Source organism: Mesoplodon bidens (assembly GCF_964165515.1).
Source record: "Mesoplodon bidens genome assembly, chromosome: 8".
NCBI lineage: Eukaryota > Metazoa > Chordata > Mammalia > Artiodactyla > Ziphiidae > Mesoplodon > Mesoplodon bidens.
This window is the reverse complement of record NC_138165.1, coordinates 102,165,818-102,182,815: the sequence shown is the minus strand read 5'-3', so window position 1 is coordinate 102,182,815 and position 16,998 is coordinate 102,165,818. Positions and strand designations below refer to the sequence as shown.

The following is a 16,998-nucleotide window of genomic DNA, read 5'->3' as shown; positions in this document are numbered from 1 at the left end:
TTTTCATTTCTCTTGGGTACATACCTAAGAGTGGAATTGCTGGGTCATATGGTAATTCTATATTTAACCATTTGGAACCACCAGAATGTTTTCCAAAGTGGTTACACAATTTTTATTCACACAAGCAACATATATGGGTTCATATTTCTCCACATCTTCACCAACACTTGTTATTATCTGTCTTTTTAATTATAGCCATCCTAATGGGTGTGAAGTGGTATATCACTGTGGTTTTTGATGACTAATGATGTTGAGCATCTCTTCATGTGCTTATTAACCATTTGGAGAACAGTCTATTCAGAGCCTTTGCTCACTCTTACTGATTATTACAATACTCTTCTATTTATCATCTATTACAAAATCTTCTATGTTGGTACTATTTTATTTAATGTCCTTGAAAGTCACAGACATGAATGATTTAAACAAACATTAAATAAATTTTTTCAGGATTTCGGGGACTAATCCTTTCTTCTAATGTAGTAAAAATTAGTAGGCATTTACTAAATACCTCCTATAATGCAACTTCCACATTCTCTCTCACGTCTCCCATGTCAGAATATAAACATTATGATATTTGAATCAGGATAAGGATATAAGTATATTGAATGATTTAGGACTGAAATGGGATCTGGACACAATTTTTAACAAGGACACTCTTCCTCAAATTGGTCTCTATGCAATAGGACAATCAGAAAAATTCAGCTCCCACTACTGTGCTGGGGAACACCCACCAGCAAGGTCCATATCCTGAGATAAAGCAGACTGTGGCACTGCTACAAATCTTGCTTTCTATGCTGCTTACCAAAAAAGCCAAAAAACAAATAAAAAATAACTCCCCCCAAAAAAACCTTTTCTATAAGGGCAAATGGTCAAAACACAATAAATGTATCTACTTCACAAAGAATAAAAGAAAGGGGCAACCATTCCAAAACATAATAGAATATTTATGGATATGTCGCTGAATACCACAGGATGCTTCAGCAATGCCTGAATAGAGAGACTGCCCAATTCCCTAAGAGTGCCAATTATTTTATTGCAACACAAAAAGCACATTGGGCACTTTCCCATATGGCTCATTACCACTTTCAAATCCCTGTGGAAAGTCATTTTGTTACAGAAGGTCTAAGCAGCATTTCTACCTTTCTACCCTCAAAAAAATTCAGCTCATTCAAAATCCAAAATAACCCCAAAGCTCTGAATAGCTATCTATGCAGATACCAGAAATACGACATACGTCTATAGAGTTTCAACTGGCAGGTAAATTTGCTACGATTTGAGGCAACATTTTCTTGATAGAGAAAAACATCTTTCTTCGTGTATTTCTTTTAAAATACAACCAAGCAGTGCCTTAACAAAATAAAGCCTACAACTCTAAACATCTGAATATTATAAAATCTAATTTGGTACTTGTCAGACAAAACATGGGGAGAGAGAAAGGGAAAGTTTTAATGCCTTAAGTCAAAAAGACTAGTGTGGTTAAAGGTTCTATATCATCAGTCATAAATCATCAACAGGACCGAAAATCCCATCAATATCTATTATAATGAGAACAGGTCTCCTAGGACCAAAAATTTTCTACAGCTGTTCCACTGGCCCAATCAGATATTTTTAAATCTTCATAATAAACATGGCTGGAAAAACCTAACAATCAAACACTTAAGATAAAAAAGTTTAAATTATATCCTGCAACGAATACTAGTTTAATACTTTTTTGTAGTTATATACTTTGGCTCCATAATAAAAGAAATTCTGGCTATCATTATTCTATAAACTACTCCATCTGTTCCTTATACACATACCAGAATTTCACAGCAAAAGAGATCAAGAAACACCACCGAGATTAGAAAAATTGGTAACAGCTTTTTAAACATTCATGAGGTTCTCTGACCTATAAAGACTTTTCCAGCTAAGGATGGCCATATTAAGAATAAATCATTACTTGTAAGAGATACATATGCTCTCATAAAAGTTCCCTAGATGACCATTAGCATGGCCACCGGGCCTTATGTAGCTCTGCCTTTGAAGAAATCCAATCACTTCAGTGGAAGAAATATAAATATGGTAATCTTACAGGGGATAAGAAAGAAAAGTGAAAGGGGCTTTTATTTTTGCCTTTAACTCTCTGGCCTGTGTGTCTGCTGTGCTTATGCCTCTTTCATATGAAGGAGGCTTTTTGCAGGTTTCCATTTTTCCTTTTTTTTAATAATTTCAAAAAAGATGACAGAAAAGTCAATACGGGAAACTTCCCTAATTTGTAAGGTTAAATCAGTAGAATGTCCATCTCATATCCCTGTACAATAGAAAAAGCAGTGGCTAGGAATCAGTGACTTGCATTTTTAGTCCTAGTTCTATAACTAACTACCTGTATGCCTTTAGCCAAATTACTTAACATTTCTAAACCTCAATTCCCAGCTGTCACACAAGATATTAGGACTAGGTAATCTATGATAGTTCAAGTCATGTCTGTGCACAAGTATGTTATCATTATTCTTTTCATCCAGAGGAACATTCCTGTTTCTTTTGGAGATTTAAAAAATGAACCAGGAGACAAGCTCCTTTTCCTTTGGCAACTCTGAGGTATTAGGAGCCATGTCCTCTGCCTACTGGAGAGAATAAGGTCAACAGGAAGAGAGAAATCACGATGGGAGACAGAACCAAAATGGTCTTCCTGTACAATTCACCTCTTCCTAGTCACATAGGCCGAGAAACCTCTTCTTATATTTAAGTTAGTGTAAACTGGCCTCCATAACAAACAACCAAAAGAACCCAGCGCTCTTCCAAATGACTACATCAGCTTTGTTGACAGCTAATCATCACACCTCCTCTCCTCAGGTGAGTCCACAGATAGAAGTAGGTGAGTCTGCATTGTCCAGCAACCGTTCCTCTCCTACACCAAGTCCACGTTTCTAGGATTTTAAGCATCCAGATCATCAACAGTGAAAGCCTCAGAGTAAAGCCTCTTCTTTGGGCAGCAACAGTATTCATCTCGGTAGCCCCCAAGCCAATCACCTAAGCCTATGATTTTCATTCCTGAACCCATTAGAATCACCTGGGAAGCTTAAAAAAAAAAAAAAGTCCGGGCTTTCCTGGTGGCGCAGTGGTTGATAGTCCGCCTGACGATGCAGGGGATACGGGTTCGTGCCCCGGTCCGGGAAGATCCCACATGCCGAGGCATGGCTGGGCCCGTAAGCCATGGCCACCGAGCCTGCGCGTCCGGAGCCTGTGCTCCGCAACGGGAGAGGCCACAACAGTGAGAGGCCCGCGTACCGCAAAAAAAAAAAAAAAAAAAAAAAAGTCCAAGTCCCTGTCTCTATCCCTATTCTAACTTAATTGGTGTGGGTTGAATTCATGGCATGGACATGTTGTAAAGGCGCCTCAGGTGATTCATACAAAACAGCCAGATGGATAATCATGCTCCGAGCCTTTAGAACTACATCAAAAACATATCTTCACTATAACTCCCACAGGGTCACTCTACTGAATAAATTGTTCAGTGGCACTCCAGTACATTCTGGATAATCCCGGACAGGCTTTTTCATAAAGGACTGCAGAGCCCTTTCCTTCCATGGCTTTCCTTAACTTGTACTTACGCATCAAGACACAGCGCCCCACTTCTTCTGGGTAAAACCTCCAGTGACTACAGCCATGCTCCTTCCTTCCAGGCTGAACACCGACTGCACTGCCTTAATACCGCTGAGTTGAACTTCTACCTCTGCCAGGAAGGAGTAACTGGGACTGGACTAGCCCTTCTACTTAATCTTAAGTAGAGGACTGGAGAAAATATATGAAACCAATGTTTTTAGACATTGTACAATTGGCAGTACAAGATTTTGAATCTTGAGAGAAAGGAAATAAAGGAAATGAGCCTGGAGGCACTTTCCAGACTGTGGTGCAGGGAGCAGGAACACAATCAGATGCAGCAGGCTCCCTGAGGTGAGCTGGAATTTGCAGGGCAGAGTACAGCAAAGGAGAAAACTACGTGTATAGCAAAACCTCCAGAAATCTTCATGGGGTCGCCTGGAGATGTTGTTCAATATTAAGCCATGGGTGTGTAGGTGAAATTCCATGAGACCAGGCAAAGGATGCCTGAGAGCTATAAACTGAACAATTCCCAGAGCTCAGGCAGGGCTGGGAGACCTTTGCATTCCAACCAGCCAGAGTAGAGTCCCTGCTGAACAAAGGGCATTCAGCAGAGATCCCACAAAAGTAACATCTCAGCCACAGCACAGAATTAACCCTAGAATAAAAGTTACTTTAGACCCACCCTCAAGAATTAAAAAATAAGACCCAGAAGGATCAAACTAATCATCAGGAAAGTTAACTGTGTGCCAGAACAAAGTCCAGATTTCTTTAAAAGACAAGAGACTCTAGCACTCAATACCACAAAACACACAATGTCTAGCATCCAATCAAAACTCACAAGATAAAAAAAAAGAACTGTGACCAGGAAAAAAATCAGTCTAATGAAGCAGATGCAAAAAATATATAGATAAGACAGAATTAGCAGTCAAGGACTTTAGGATAGCCATTATAACTATGCCCATGATTTAAATAAATAAAAACATGAATGGGAAGAGAAATGAATGAGAAGAGAAACATGAATGAGAAGATAAATGGAGGATATAAAAAGGAACTAAATGGAACTTCCAGAACTAAAAAAGAGAGTATCTGAGAGGAAAAATTCACTAGATGGGATTGACAGCAAATTCAACATTGTGGAAGAAAGATCATAGAGCTTGAACACACAGGCACAGACACTATCCAAAGTGAAGCCCACACACACCAAACAACATAAACAGAGTCTCAGAGACTTGTGGGACAACATGAAGTAGTCTAACATTGGTGTAGGTGAAAATCAGATGGGAGCGGATATTCTTTAGTTCTTTAGTAAGACAAAAGCTAGAAGAATTGATTACCAGGAGACCTGCGCTAGAGGAAATGGTTAAGGTAGTTCTTGAGGCACGAGAAAAATGATACTACCTGGAAATTTGGATCTGCACAGAAGAAACTTCTATTTCTGCAGATCAACTGACACAAGCCCTGGGCCCATCCCTGAGCTATGCATGCAGTGAACAGACCCAAGGGAATAAAAGAAGCAAAGACTTGGAAAACTGAACTACCACATAACTTAACTACACAAGTATCAGATCACCTCATGAGTGGTACATGAATGGGATAGGCCCAAATAGTACAGTAAAGGATTTGAAAACTGAACTGACATTGGAACCCACCACCCACAGAAAGAAAAACAGAATTTGTGCTCTAAACCTAACCAGGTTGACTGCTTGGTCAAACAAACAAAAATCAACATTCTGAAGAGGATTTTAACAGAATCTAAAATCTCACAATAAAGGTCAAAATGTTCAGATATAAGAGAAATTTACCAGGCATACAAAACCAAAACAAAACAGAAGAATGTGACCAATTCTCAGGAGAAAAAGACAATCAGCAGGTGCCAGCCACAAAACAGGACTCAGATGTTGGAATTATTAGACAGATTTTAAAGATATACAATAACTATGCTCTATGAGATAAAGGTGCACTCCTGAAATGGAGAGACAGAGTTTTCATCAGAGACACAGAAACTAAAAAAAGAACCAAATGGAAATTTTAGAACTAAAATTACATTATTAAAAAAAAATGTCACTGGATAGGTTCGTTAGGTTCAATAGCAGAATGGAGATGACAGAGAAAGGAGGCAGTGAGCTTGAGGATAAATCAATAAAATCTATCCAATATGAAGAACATAGAGGGAAAAAGATCGAAAGAAATAAATAAGAGCCTGAGGAGCTTGAGGGACATTATTAAAATGTCTAAAATTCATGTCATTAAAGTCTTGAGAGGAGAAGCAGATTGGTGAAGAAAAAAATACTTATAGAAATTGTATCTGAAACCCTTCCAAATTTAGTGAAAGACAAAATACATGATAAAAAATTAGATACAAAACCCAGTAAAGACCCAGAAAATATAAACAAGACTGTAAACCGCCTTAACTTAATTGATATGTGTAGAGTACTACTTTCAACAATGGCAGAACACACATTTTTTTCAAGGGCACATGGTACATTCACCGGGATAGACCATACACTGGGCCAAAAGAAAGTCTCATTAAAGCAAAAGGATTAAACTACACTGAGTGTGTTCCCTAACAACAAGAGAAATAAATTAGAAATTATTAACAAAATGGTATCCAGAAAATCTGTGGCATATTGAAACAATAAAATACTATTCAGCAGTAAAAAAGAATAACTACTGACACATACAACAACATATATGGATCATAAAAAATGAGGTTGAATAACAAAAGCCGGATACAAAAGAGTACTTAGTAAATGAGTAGATTTATATGAAGTTCAGGCTCAGGCAAACTAATCTATGGTGACAGAAATGAAACCAGAACAGTGAAGGGGGTAGTTACTGGAACGAGACATTTTCGTAAAAACTCAACAAATGTCATTATTAGCTATCATTGCCTTATTGTGTACCACCCCACTCCACAGTTCACCATTCTACTTTCTATACCCTAGTTAGTCCTTTTCATTTCTACTGTTTCACCTTTTTAAATGTATGGCACCTACATTCTCACTCCTGGTTAAATACTGAGACAGGGACTATAGCTATTTCTTTCTCTCTCTCCCACAGTGGTTAGTCTGACACATGCACAATGGACCACTTACAAAGTGCTACTGCGTAAACCAGGCTGAGGCTAAGAACCTGTACGGAAAAATAAAGCAAAAGCACTATATATATATATATATATATATATATATATAATTATATAATTCTTTGTACTTATATGATTTAAGCCAGGGGTCAAAAAGCTACAACTTGTAGTCCAAATACAACCCATTGCCTGTTTTTGTAAATAAGGTCTTATTGGAACACACACATGCACATTTGCTTATGAATAGTCTATGGCTGCTTTCATGCTACGACACAGGTTGACTAGTTGAGACAGAGATCATATGGTCAACAACGCCTTTAGAATCTCAAACAGTAGCTATCTGGCCCTTTACAGGAAAGGCTGCTGACCCCAGATTTAAGCTGCAGCAATTCTCGATGGGCAGGACAATAAAGCCACCCACTGCTTCCAGAGCCTATGGCTTCTTTGACACCTATCTGCTGGTATTGATCCAGGATATTGCAGTGCAGCTTCCCCAGGCTGGAATGTAAGAACTTTAGCCTAAAACAGGTCATATGCTTCAACAGGAAGTCCTTTCTACCTATTTACAAAGATATCTAGAAAAAATACATTCTCCTCTTTAAGTCACATGGTATTAACTATTAGAGGAATGCCTACATTAGCCTCTTAGGGCAAGCATGATTCTTTCTGAATATGTAGGTGGCGTGGACCGTGGAGAACTGTATATCTGAAACTAACTTCTAACACTTAGCCAGCAGAATGGTCTCTTAGGCTGAGAATCAAGGGACCTGGATCTAGTATGACTCTAACCATGTCTGAGAGACCTCAAACCAATCATACAGTATTTTCACACCAGAGTTCCCTCCTTCCCTAGCCTTCCCTAACAACGTGCCCACATATGCTCCCCGGGTGACCCCTCCATCTAGCTTCCATGCATGTTAGAGGCACAAGTATATAATGTGTGAAGTACTCTCCAAAAGCATAAAGTATTATTTTAAAGTAGCTCTACAGTAGCAAACGCTATCATTTTAAAATATAAGTTTAAATGTATTAAATGAAACAAAGTACGTACCTAAACTATTAAAGTCATACTGCTGTCCTGGGTAATCAATATTGGAGGGAAAAATGCCTAAATATGAAGGAAACAAACATTTTAATTGAGGGGGTAGGCTTCCCCTACCACCCCTGCCAGCTTTACTGAGGTGTGACTGACAAATAAAAATTGTACATGTTTAAGTTGGGTAACGTGATTTTTTAAAAGGTGTACAATGTGATGATTTAATATACATATGTTATGAAATGATTTCCAGAATCAAGTTCATTAACACACCCATCACTTTATATACTTACCATTGTGTGGGTATGTATGTGAGAACACGTAAGATATATTCTCTTAGTAAATTTCAAGTATGTAATACAGTATTATTAACAATAGTCACCATGCTGTATATTACATCCCCAGAACTTACTCATCTTACAACTTAAAGTTTGTACCCTTTAACCAACATCTCTGCATTTACCCCACCCGCCAACCCCTGGAAACTACTGTTCTACTCTCTGGTTCTATGAGTTAAACTTTTTCAGATTTCACAAATAAGTGAGATCATACAGTATTTATCTTTCTCTGGCTTATTTCACTTAGCATAATGTCCTTCAGGTTCACCCGTTTTGTCAAAAATAACAGGATTTCTTTCTTTTTTATGGCTGATAATATTCCATTATATACATATAAATACCACATTTTCTTTTTTTTGAAGATGTTGGGGGTAGGAGTTTATTAATTAATAAATTTTTTTTGCTGTGTTGGGTCTTTGTTTCTGTGCGAGGGCTTTCTCTAGTCGTGGCAAGCAGGGGCCACTCTTCATCGCAGTGCACGAGCCTCTCACTTTCACAGCCTCTCTTGTTGTGGAGCACAGGCTCCAGACACACAGGCTCAGTAGTTGTGGTGCACGGGCCTAGTTGCTCCGTGGCATGTGGGATCCTCCCAGACCAGGGCTCGAACCCGTGTCCCCTGCATTAGCAGGCAGATTCTCAACCACTGTGCCACCAGGGAAGCCCAATACCACATTTTCTTCATCCATTAGGTTGTTTCCCTATCTTGGCTATTGTGAATAATGCTGTAATGAACATGGGGGTGCAGATATCTCTTCAAGATACTGATTTCATTTTCTTTGGATATACACACAGAAGTGGGATTGCTGGATCATATGGTAGTTCTTTTTATTTCTTGAGGAACTTCCATGCTGTTTTCCATAGTGGCTGCACCAATTTACATTCCCACCAACATCTTCATCAATACTTGTTATCTCTTGTCTTTTTGATAATAGCCATCTTAACATTTCCTGATTGCCATCTATATTATAAAGTTATAGTAAACAAAACAGTATGGTAGTAGCATAAAAACAGACACATCTGATAGAACACAACAGCCATAAGGCTGTAACTACTAACCTTTCCAACAATTAAGAGATTCTTTGTAACAAAGCTCAAAGCCATTATAAATGATTTCTAAACAATTGTTAAAATAAGCTCTATTTTGTTTGAGGTTAGCCCTACAGGGAACAGAATGTGGTGGGGACAATGAAACCCTAACTTATACTCTCTGAAGTTCCTTAAGGTTCCTAACAACCTAAGATGGTCTTTGCCTTCCAAGGGACCAAGCTTGGTCTTTGAGGTCTCTGACAAGTAGAGATGCTCTGGCTATTGAGAGAAGCTGCCCCACAACAAAGGTGCTAGGTGAGCCACATTCTTACCCCTCCTAAGGGACTTTCCCATTTCTTATCCCTAAGAAAGCAGTAGGACAGACGACTCAGTACTGCTGAAGGAAAGGTGAGAGGGAGGAGTAACAGGGGACACCTTCAGTGTGATGCTCCTCTCCCAGGAGTTATCAGACAGCAGCTTTCACGTACTTGATTATTTTCCACAGGGCTCCCGTGCCACCTCAATTCTCAGATCACTCTAGATCTTTCTCTGGCTTCACCAGAAAAAATGGCAGAGAGATTGCAGGCCATTTGTAAATAGCACTGAATGTTTCAACTTTTAGCATTTAATTTTCTACTGTATTACACTGAAAATAGAATGATATAAAAGTAAGTCTCCTTAGAAAATAGACAAGGTTTTAAGAAGGAAACTAAGAGTTTAAATGTTATAATTGTGGGGGGAAATCCTCTTTAAAACCAAAATACTTGCCTAAATTTCATAATATGTCTGTAGAAAGCTTTACTAACCACTTAATCCTCAGACACACAAAGAAAAAGGAAACAAAACATTAGACGCCTGAGAATCATTTCTTTTCCTTTGTCAGCACTGAGAGCATTTGGGCAACAAAGCTCATTACTAGATTTCCATAATTAAGTTGTATCAAAAATACAATAAAACTGGACATTTTCAATAAAGGAAGCTCCTGCTGCCTCTTCCAAGCACACACACTAGAAACACAGTAATAGGCAAACATAGGAAAATAAAAATCTGCATAGATGCAACACAATCTGTAAAAATCACCAGAAAGCGAATACAACCAGCTAATAAAAGCAACAGCACAATGCTTGGAAAGCTTTCTAATATCATGAATATCATATGGTTCTCAAGAATACCAGTCACTGGCATAAACTGTGAAAATAAATTATTTATGGCTCAAGAAAAGGTAAAATAGTCTCAGGAGATTTCCCATGAATAAAAGATGAAATACTGGGGACTTCCCTGGTGGCGCAGTGGTTAAGAATCTGCCTGCCGGGCTTCCCTGGTGGCGCAGTGGTTGAGAGTCCGCCTGCCGATGCAGGGGACACGGGTTCGTGCCCCGGTCTGGGAAGATCCCACATGCCGCAGAGCGGCTGGGCCCGTGAGCCATGGCTGCTGAGCCTGTGCGTCCGGAGCCTGTGCTCTGCAAGGGGAGAGGCCACAACAGTGAGAGGCCCGCCTACCGCAAAAAAAAAAAAAAAAAAAGAATCTGCCTGCCAATGCAGGAGACACGGGTTCGAGCCCTGGTCCAGGAAGATCCCACACGTTGCGAAGCAACTAAGCCTGTTCACCACAACTACTGAGCCTGTGCTCTAGAGCCCGCGAGCCACAACTACTGAGACTCTGTGCCACAACTACTGAAGCCCACGTGCCACACCTACTGAGTCTGCACTCTAGAGCCCATGAGCCACAACTACTGAGCCTCCATGCCACAACTACTGAAGCCCACGTGCCACAACTACAGAGCCTTCACTCTAGAGTCCACATGCCACAACTACTGAGCCCGCACGCCTAGAGCCTGTGCTCCAAAACAAGAGAAGCCACCGCAATGAGAAGCCCACGCACCACAACGAAGAGTAGCCCCTGCTCTCTGCAACTAGAGTAAGCCCGTGCGCAGCAACAAAGAGCCAACACAGCAAAAAATAAATAAATAAATAAATAAATTTATTTTTTTAAAAGGATGAAATATTGGAACTCATATGGTCTATAGAACAAGTGTTTGCAAAATATCAATAGTTTCCTTCTAAGTCAAGACCAGTATAGCATTTTCAATTAAGAGATCCAAAAAATTCATAGGTTTCTAAATAAAATAAAGTATTTTCATTGAGCATCAATTAGATGAAAAAAAAATTTTTTAATTAAAAAGCAGAAGCCACGCTTCAAGCAATAACAGACTTGGTTTGGCCATGCATGAATATATGTCTCACTCGCCAAGGACCTAGTGGTCATTCTGAATTCTTTAAAATACTGGTCTTGCACTTCAGTACAGATTTGTCTTTCTTTTTTTAACTTTTCCTTGTACTTTGAATTCATGGAATATTACAGAAGAAAGCATATTTTAAACCCGCTTTAAGTCTCCAAATTTCAAGGAAATCATGGTTTTTGGTGAGTAGCAATAATGCTGTGGGTATAAGTGTGCAATGCTATTTGTCCCCTAAGAAAGCCTCAGGTTTAAATTTAGGGTTTGCAGCCTCTTCTTCGGAGCAGTGTGAGGACCAGCACCAGCTGGTTTACCTCTTGGTTTAAAAAGAGCCTATTAGGGAGTTCCTAAGTTGAACCACAGGGAACTGTTCCCGTTAAATGAAGATTCCCGTTAAAATGAAGATGCTTCTGTTCCCATTAAAATGAAGATGAACTTCCAACCTGTCACGCCAAAAGTGTTCTGTACCTGAGCACGTTTCCATGATCTTCTTCAGAGGTCCACAGGTGTACATTAGTCCAACAAGGATGCCGGCCAGATGCCCGGCGAAGGAAGTCCTAGGGGAGAAGGAAAGCCTTCGTGAGTATTTGCTCTGCTGCAGACTAGCGACGGTCTTCTCATCAGCCCAGGGTGCGTCAATTAGTCACAGTCTGCAGGCTCTCTTCCACATCACGTGTTTCATGCTGAGCAGCATTTAACTTAGTCCCAAGAACAACATTTCCTATCTTACCAAAAATAAAAAGTACAATGAATAACAACCATGACATGTTTAAAAGGCAATATCCCTCCTTAACCAAGAAAAGTGGGCTGGCTCCTTCAGAGTAGCAGACGCATTTTGTTAAGACAACCCATTACGCTTCTTCCAGTTTTTTCTCTGTAGCTCTTATCACAAAACATAAATGAAATGCATTTTCTCTGAATTAAATCTTGAATTAGCTAGCCACTGTGAGGGATGGGAGCTATCTGTGTTCACCACAGAGCAGACCACTACGTTTTTACCCACCCCTGACTAGTGAGGCGGAGAGCAAGAGAAACTCGGCAGAAGAGATGTCCACGCTGGGCCCCCCTAGCCCCGCTACAAATATGCATCTTTCAGTCGCTCAGCCAAGAAAACCCAAAAATGTAAACTTCAAGCTTGAAAGATGAGATAGAGCATTAAATTGGTTCCACTCTTCTTAAAATAGCATCTAAGATTGGCAATCACTTCTAAATATAAATACAAGGCAAGCCTCAGCTAAGTATATGCTGAATGAGTAAAAGAGTAAGTGAAAGAAGATCATCCACCGGGGCTCTCTGCCGCCCCCCAGCTCTTCCTCTCAATGCAGCCCATACCCTGCCATCAGTGATTCTCCCGGAACAGAGGTGAGGTCATGTATGTCACTGCCATGCTGTGGGGATCGCCGTCTTCTCCGTTGACAGGACGCTCTAGCCTGCAGTCAAGGCCTCCCAACACCTGGCCCTGCCCACCTCCTCCTTCCACCCTCACCTGCTAAACCCATCCCCACAGAACCCCTCCAAGGGCTCACTGTTGACCACAAGGCTAGGAGGAAGAGCACCCCTCTCGTAAAACATCACGTCCCAGTTGAAGAGTTGCTCTTTCCTTCTGCTGCCTGGCAACTGAAAGTTACCAAGGAGCCGGATGTGAACTCCAAGAGAACAGTGACTTCTGTGGTTTTCACATATGTATTTCATACACCTAGGACTGTGCCTGGCACAGGACAGACACTCAAATATGTGTTGAATGCGTGATTCCAGTGTCCCAGGATGGTTTCACCAAGAGCACCAGGAGGCAGGTTAAAACCACTGTATCTTCAACCTCAGAGCGCTGGCTGTGCCATGGCAGTGACCGAACCATGGCGCTGACGTTGTCACCCACGCAAAACCTAGAATCAAATCCAATACACCTTGTGACCACGGCCACAGAGGGCAGGGGAAAGAGGCCCTAAATGCCACAAGCAAGGCAGCCACAAGTGACTGGCATTAGCTCAGAGCCAGGGAAAGACTTGCTGGTTCTCAGGAAAGGAACAGGCAAGGGAACACTTCAGAGAAAAAGACTAAAGGAAGCTTTCTGTAGACAGGACAGCACTGCCTCTTGTTCCCAACAGCCAAGTCGATCACACTGTTGCCCAAACAAGGTCCTGCGTACATCTACACACACCGAAAGTCACACCATTTGTGCGTGCGTGCACATACACACACACACACACACACACACAATTATCCCTTCAGGACAGCTATTATTTTCATCAAATATATCTACCTCACAGTATGTTTAACCTGATAATAAAAACATGGGATCAGATACTCAGTTTTCCCATTTTCAGGGAAGAATAATATCAACTGTGCTTTCCTTTAGCTTTTCCAAAAAAAACAAAATTGTACTTATTTTATTCTATTTTTAGGCTAAATAAACTCTCCAACTAGTTCTAGGAATGGCAAAGAAAGTGGTAGTTTGAGGGAAACAAAGAAGAGGCCAGAATCAGTTTTTTAAAAACAGTAACCTCAATTTAACTGAAAAGAATAAAGTACATCAATATTTTTGAAACTTATTAAGCCAATCTTTATGGTGAATCATATAGATATAAATTGACAAGGAAGAAAATTTTCAATTTTAAATCCCAACCTATTAATCAACCTTGAATCTCATTTACAAGTTAGAGTCTAATAGAGTTAAATGAATTTTTTCGCTCTCTAAATGGGTTTGTAGAAGTCTGAGTTATAACCTAATTGCAAATAACTAGGAAAGGGAGGCTGGCAGACCAGAGACCACACAGCATTATCTGCCAACATGCAGCATTTTCCACAAAAGTCCCAACTCGACACTCTTGCTATCCTTACCATTTTCTTCAAGCTCTATATTAGTGTGCTTCTTTTAAAATAAAAAACAAGAAGAGTTAATGATCTTATTCAGTCAAAACTGAGACCCTCTCAACATTACACACAGAAAGGGGAGGATACCGTCAATGAAAAAGGAATCATATGCTTGTTTCAAGACGTATGTTAACTTGCTCCATGCCGTAGGTAACCATGTGACCAACTACCTCTCTTGGCCCCCTAAGAGATACCCATGTCCTGAGAGAGGAAACAGACCTGCAGATAGGAAATGGAGCTGGGAGCCACCTTCTCCCCAGCAGGATGGGGCACCCCAGTCCTAGGATTAGGGTGCTTTATCCCCACTCCCGGGGGGTGCTGTGAAGCCACAAGGAGGCCCTGAGCTTCGGGGGATGAAGACACATCTGGGTGCTGATCAGTGGCTGGGAACTACCTTCAAATGTAACAGCTTTAGAAACAGACTGTGTTATTATGATCATAATTATACATGCTAAACATGTTTCAACATTTGTGGTGTCTGAGCATGCCCGTGGCTCCACAGAAGCCCTCCTGGAAGGCATACACTCCCCTCTGTTCTTAGTTATACCTTCAGGCTGACACCCCAAGGGGCAGGCTGGGAAAACCCTGCTCTTAGGAACAGCTTATTCTTTTTTTTTTTTTTTTTTTTTTTTTTTTGTGGTATGCAGGCCTCTCACTGTTGTAGCCTCTCCCGCTGCAGAGCACAGGCTCTGGATGCGCAGGCCCAGTGGCCATGGCTCACGGGCCCAGCCGCTCCACGGCATGTGGGATCTTCCCAGACCGGGGCACGAACCCGTGTCCCCTGCATCGGCAGGCAGACTCTCAACCACTGCGCCACCAGGGAAGCCCGGAACAGCTTATTCTTGACCTAAACAGGTCTTAGGCTGGGACTGAGGATTTGGTGATGACCTGCCTCCTCACATCCTAATTTAACGTAATTCCTCAGGAACAGAACCACCATATTCAATGCTACATCCATGATCACACCTGCTACAGTAAATGGCCTGACACTAACACTCAGTAAACAACTACTGAATGAGTGGAGAAGTGGAATTAAAATAACACATAAAATGCACATATCTAACGTACATTACAACTGTATTCTAAAAACACAAGTCACACCGGTCACCAGTTAATAGTTGTTTTTGTACCAAATTTCACTGGGAGAGCTAATGATTGAACACAACACCTCCTCCGCTCCCTCCCCTGTGCACACTTGGACAAGGTATTATACAAAACATGTGCTCAATTAACAGAACAACAGCACTAAGCCTATTATTATAGCTTAAAATTGATCATTTAGAAGCTTCACTTCTTCTGATAGCTCAATAGTGACTCTCTTTAGAAAATCAGAACAGCTATAATCAAACACTGATTGTGATGGTGCGAAGAGGTCACAAGAGCCAGATACACTGCTGCTGTGTGTGGTTACACAGGTCGTACCCTGTACACGCTATGAGAAGGCAAATCATCTGTCCAGGGTCTCAACAGTTCCACAAAGTAACTGACAGATCCAGCATTCAAATTCATATCATTCTATCTCAACGTCAGAGCAAGTTAAGTACTGATGTAATTTCATCTTAATAGGGGACAATACCATAATCCAGTAGTTCTTAAACTTGTCCAGGTTCTAAACCCCTTTAAATATCTGATAAAAGCTATGAATCCTGTCTGCAGAAAGACTACACATACACAAAATATGCCATTTATAATTTTAAGAAGTTCATAGATGGCTTGCATCCTATCCATGGACCTCTCACTAAAAATCCTTGGCTAAAAACAATTCATCACAAACAGAAGAATTTTGAACATCAGCACCAAGTCTAAGCAGTTATATACTCAATTGGAAAAACATTTTGTTTATATTCAAATTCTAACACAGAGGCAGCCATTTACTTAAATTACTTAAGTTTATGAACATGTCCAATTTTTTTATTGGCCCACAGCTCTCTAATCGTGGAATCTACAGCTGGGTTCAATTTATTTCTTTCTAAAATCCAAATTTCAGTAATTCTTTCAGTTAAAGTCTGAGACTAAAAAGTTCTGCTAGTCTTTGTATGTTCGAGAAGGTCCTTATTTCTGCATACTGTTTTGTTGATAGGTGTAGTGATCTACTACTGCTGCTATGAAATGCACTGTCCATTGGACAGTCATTTTTCTGCAGGTAATGTCTTTTCTCTCAGCCTTTGAGATTTTTCCCTTTGTGTTGGATTTACTATCATTATAGAACAATCATTCCAGGTGTAGATTTGTTTAATTTACCCTCCTTGAGATTTGCTGTGTTTTTTCAATCTGAGGTCTCATGTCTTTCTGTAATTCTGAAAAATCTTCAGCCATTGTTTTTTGTCCTATGGACCTCTAGATATACAGCACTTGTGCATTTCCTGACTCAGAGTAGGAGCTCAATACATGTTTATAGAAAAAACTATAAAAAAAAGAAAAAAAGATGAAAAGCAAATATCAAATCAATGTTGCTACATATTACTTATAAGGGACAGTGATGGTGGAAAGATAATTTGGGAGCAAAAGTAAGATTAAGATACTCTAGTGGATTATATGTCAGTTATATCTCAATAAAGCTGAAAAAAAGATATTATTGTGGATTTTAGTTACACAAACTATATGTGGATATTATTAACACCAGCACACAGTGTTCTTTCCTACTATGCCAGCATTGGCCGATCCTCACTCCTTAAACAGGCTATTTGTAAGGCTGAGCTACCTTACATGCTTATGCAAATGTTCTTGCTGTCATGTGCACTGCTGAAGACTCAAAAACTAAAGCTATGATTGAAATCTGGGATAAGTTATACAGGTCCTCTGTTAAATGGCAATTTCTTCCCACAGT

General features: G+C 40.2%; 1 protein-coding gene across 4 annotated transcripts in view; it reads right to left on the bottom strand.

The window, feature by feature from the left end:
* Positions 1 to 16,998, bottom strand: part of RHBDD1 (rhomboid domain containing 1) — a 118,544-nt gene that overhangs the window by 51,697 nt on the left and 49,849 nt on the right. For 2 of the 4 annotated variants that reach the window (XM_081242708.1, XM_081242709.1), the window contains exons 4-6: positions 11,769 to 11,857; positions 7,716 to 7,772; positions 2,820 to 2,906 (exon numbers count right to left, since the gene is read on the bottom strand). In XM_081242708.1, the coding sequence (XP_081098834.1) occupies positions 2,820 to 2,906; positions 7,716 to 7,772; positions 11,769 to 11,857 (233 nt within the window). The remainder of the gene's footprint in view (positions 1 to 2,819; positions 2,907 to 7,715; positions 7,773 to 11,768; positions 11,858 to 16,998) is intronic. The other 2 variants (XM_081242710.1, XM_081242711.1) reach the window with 2 other exon arrangements.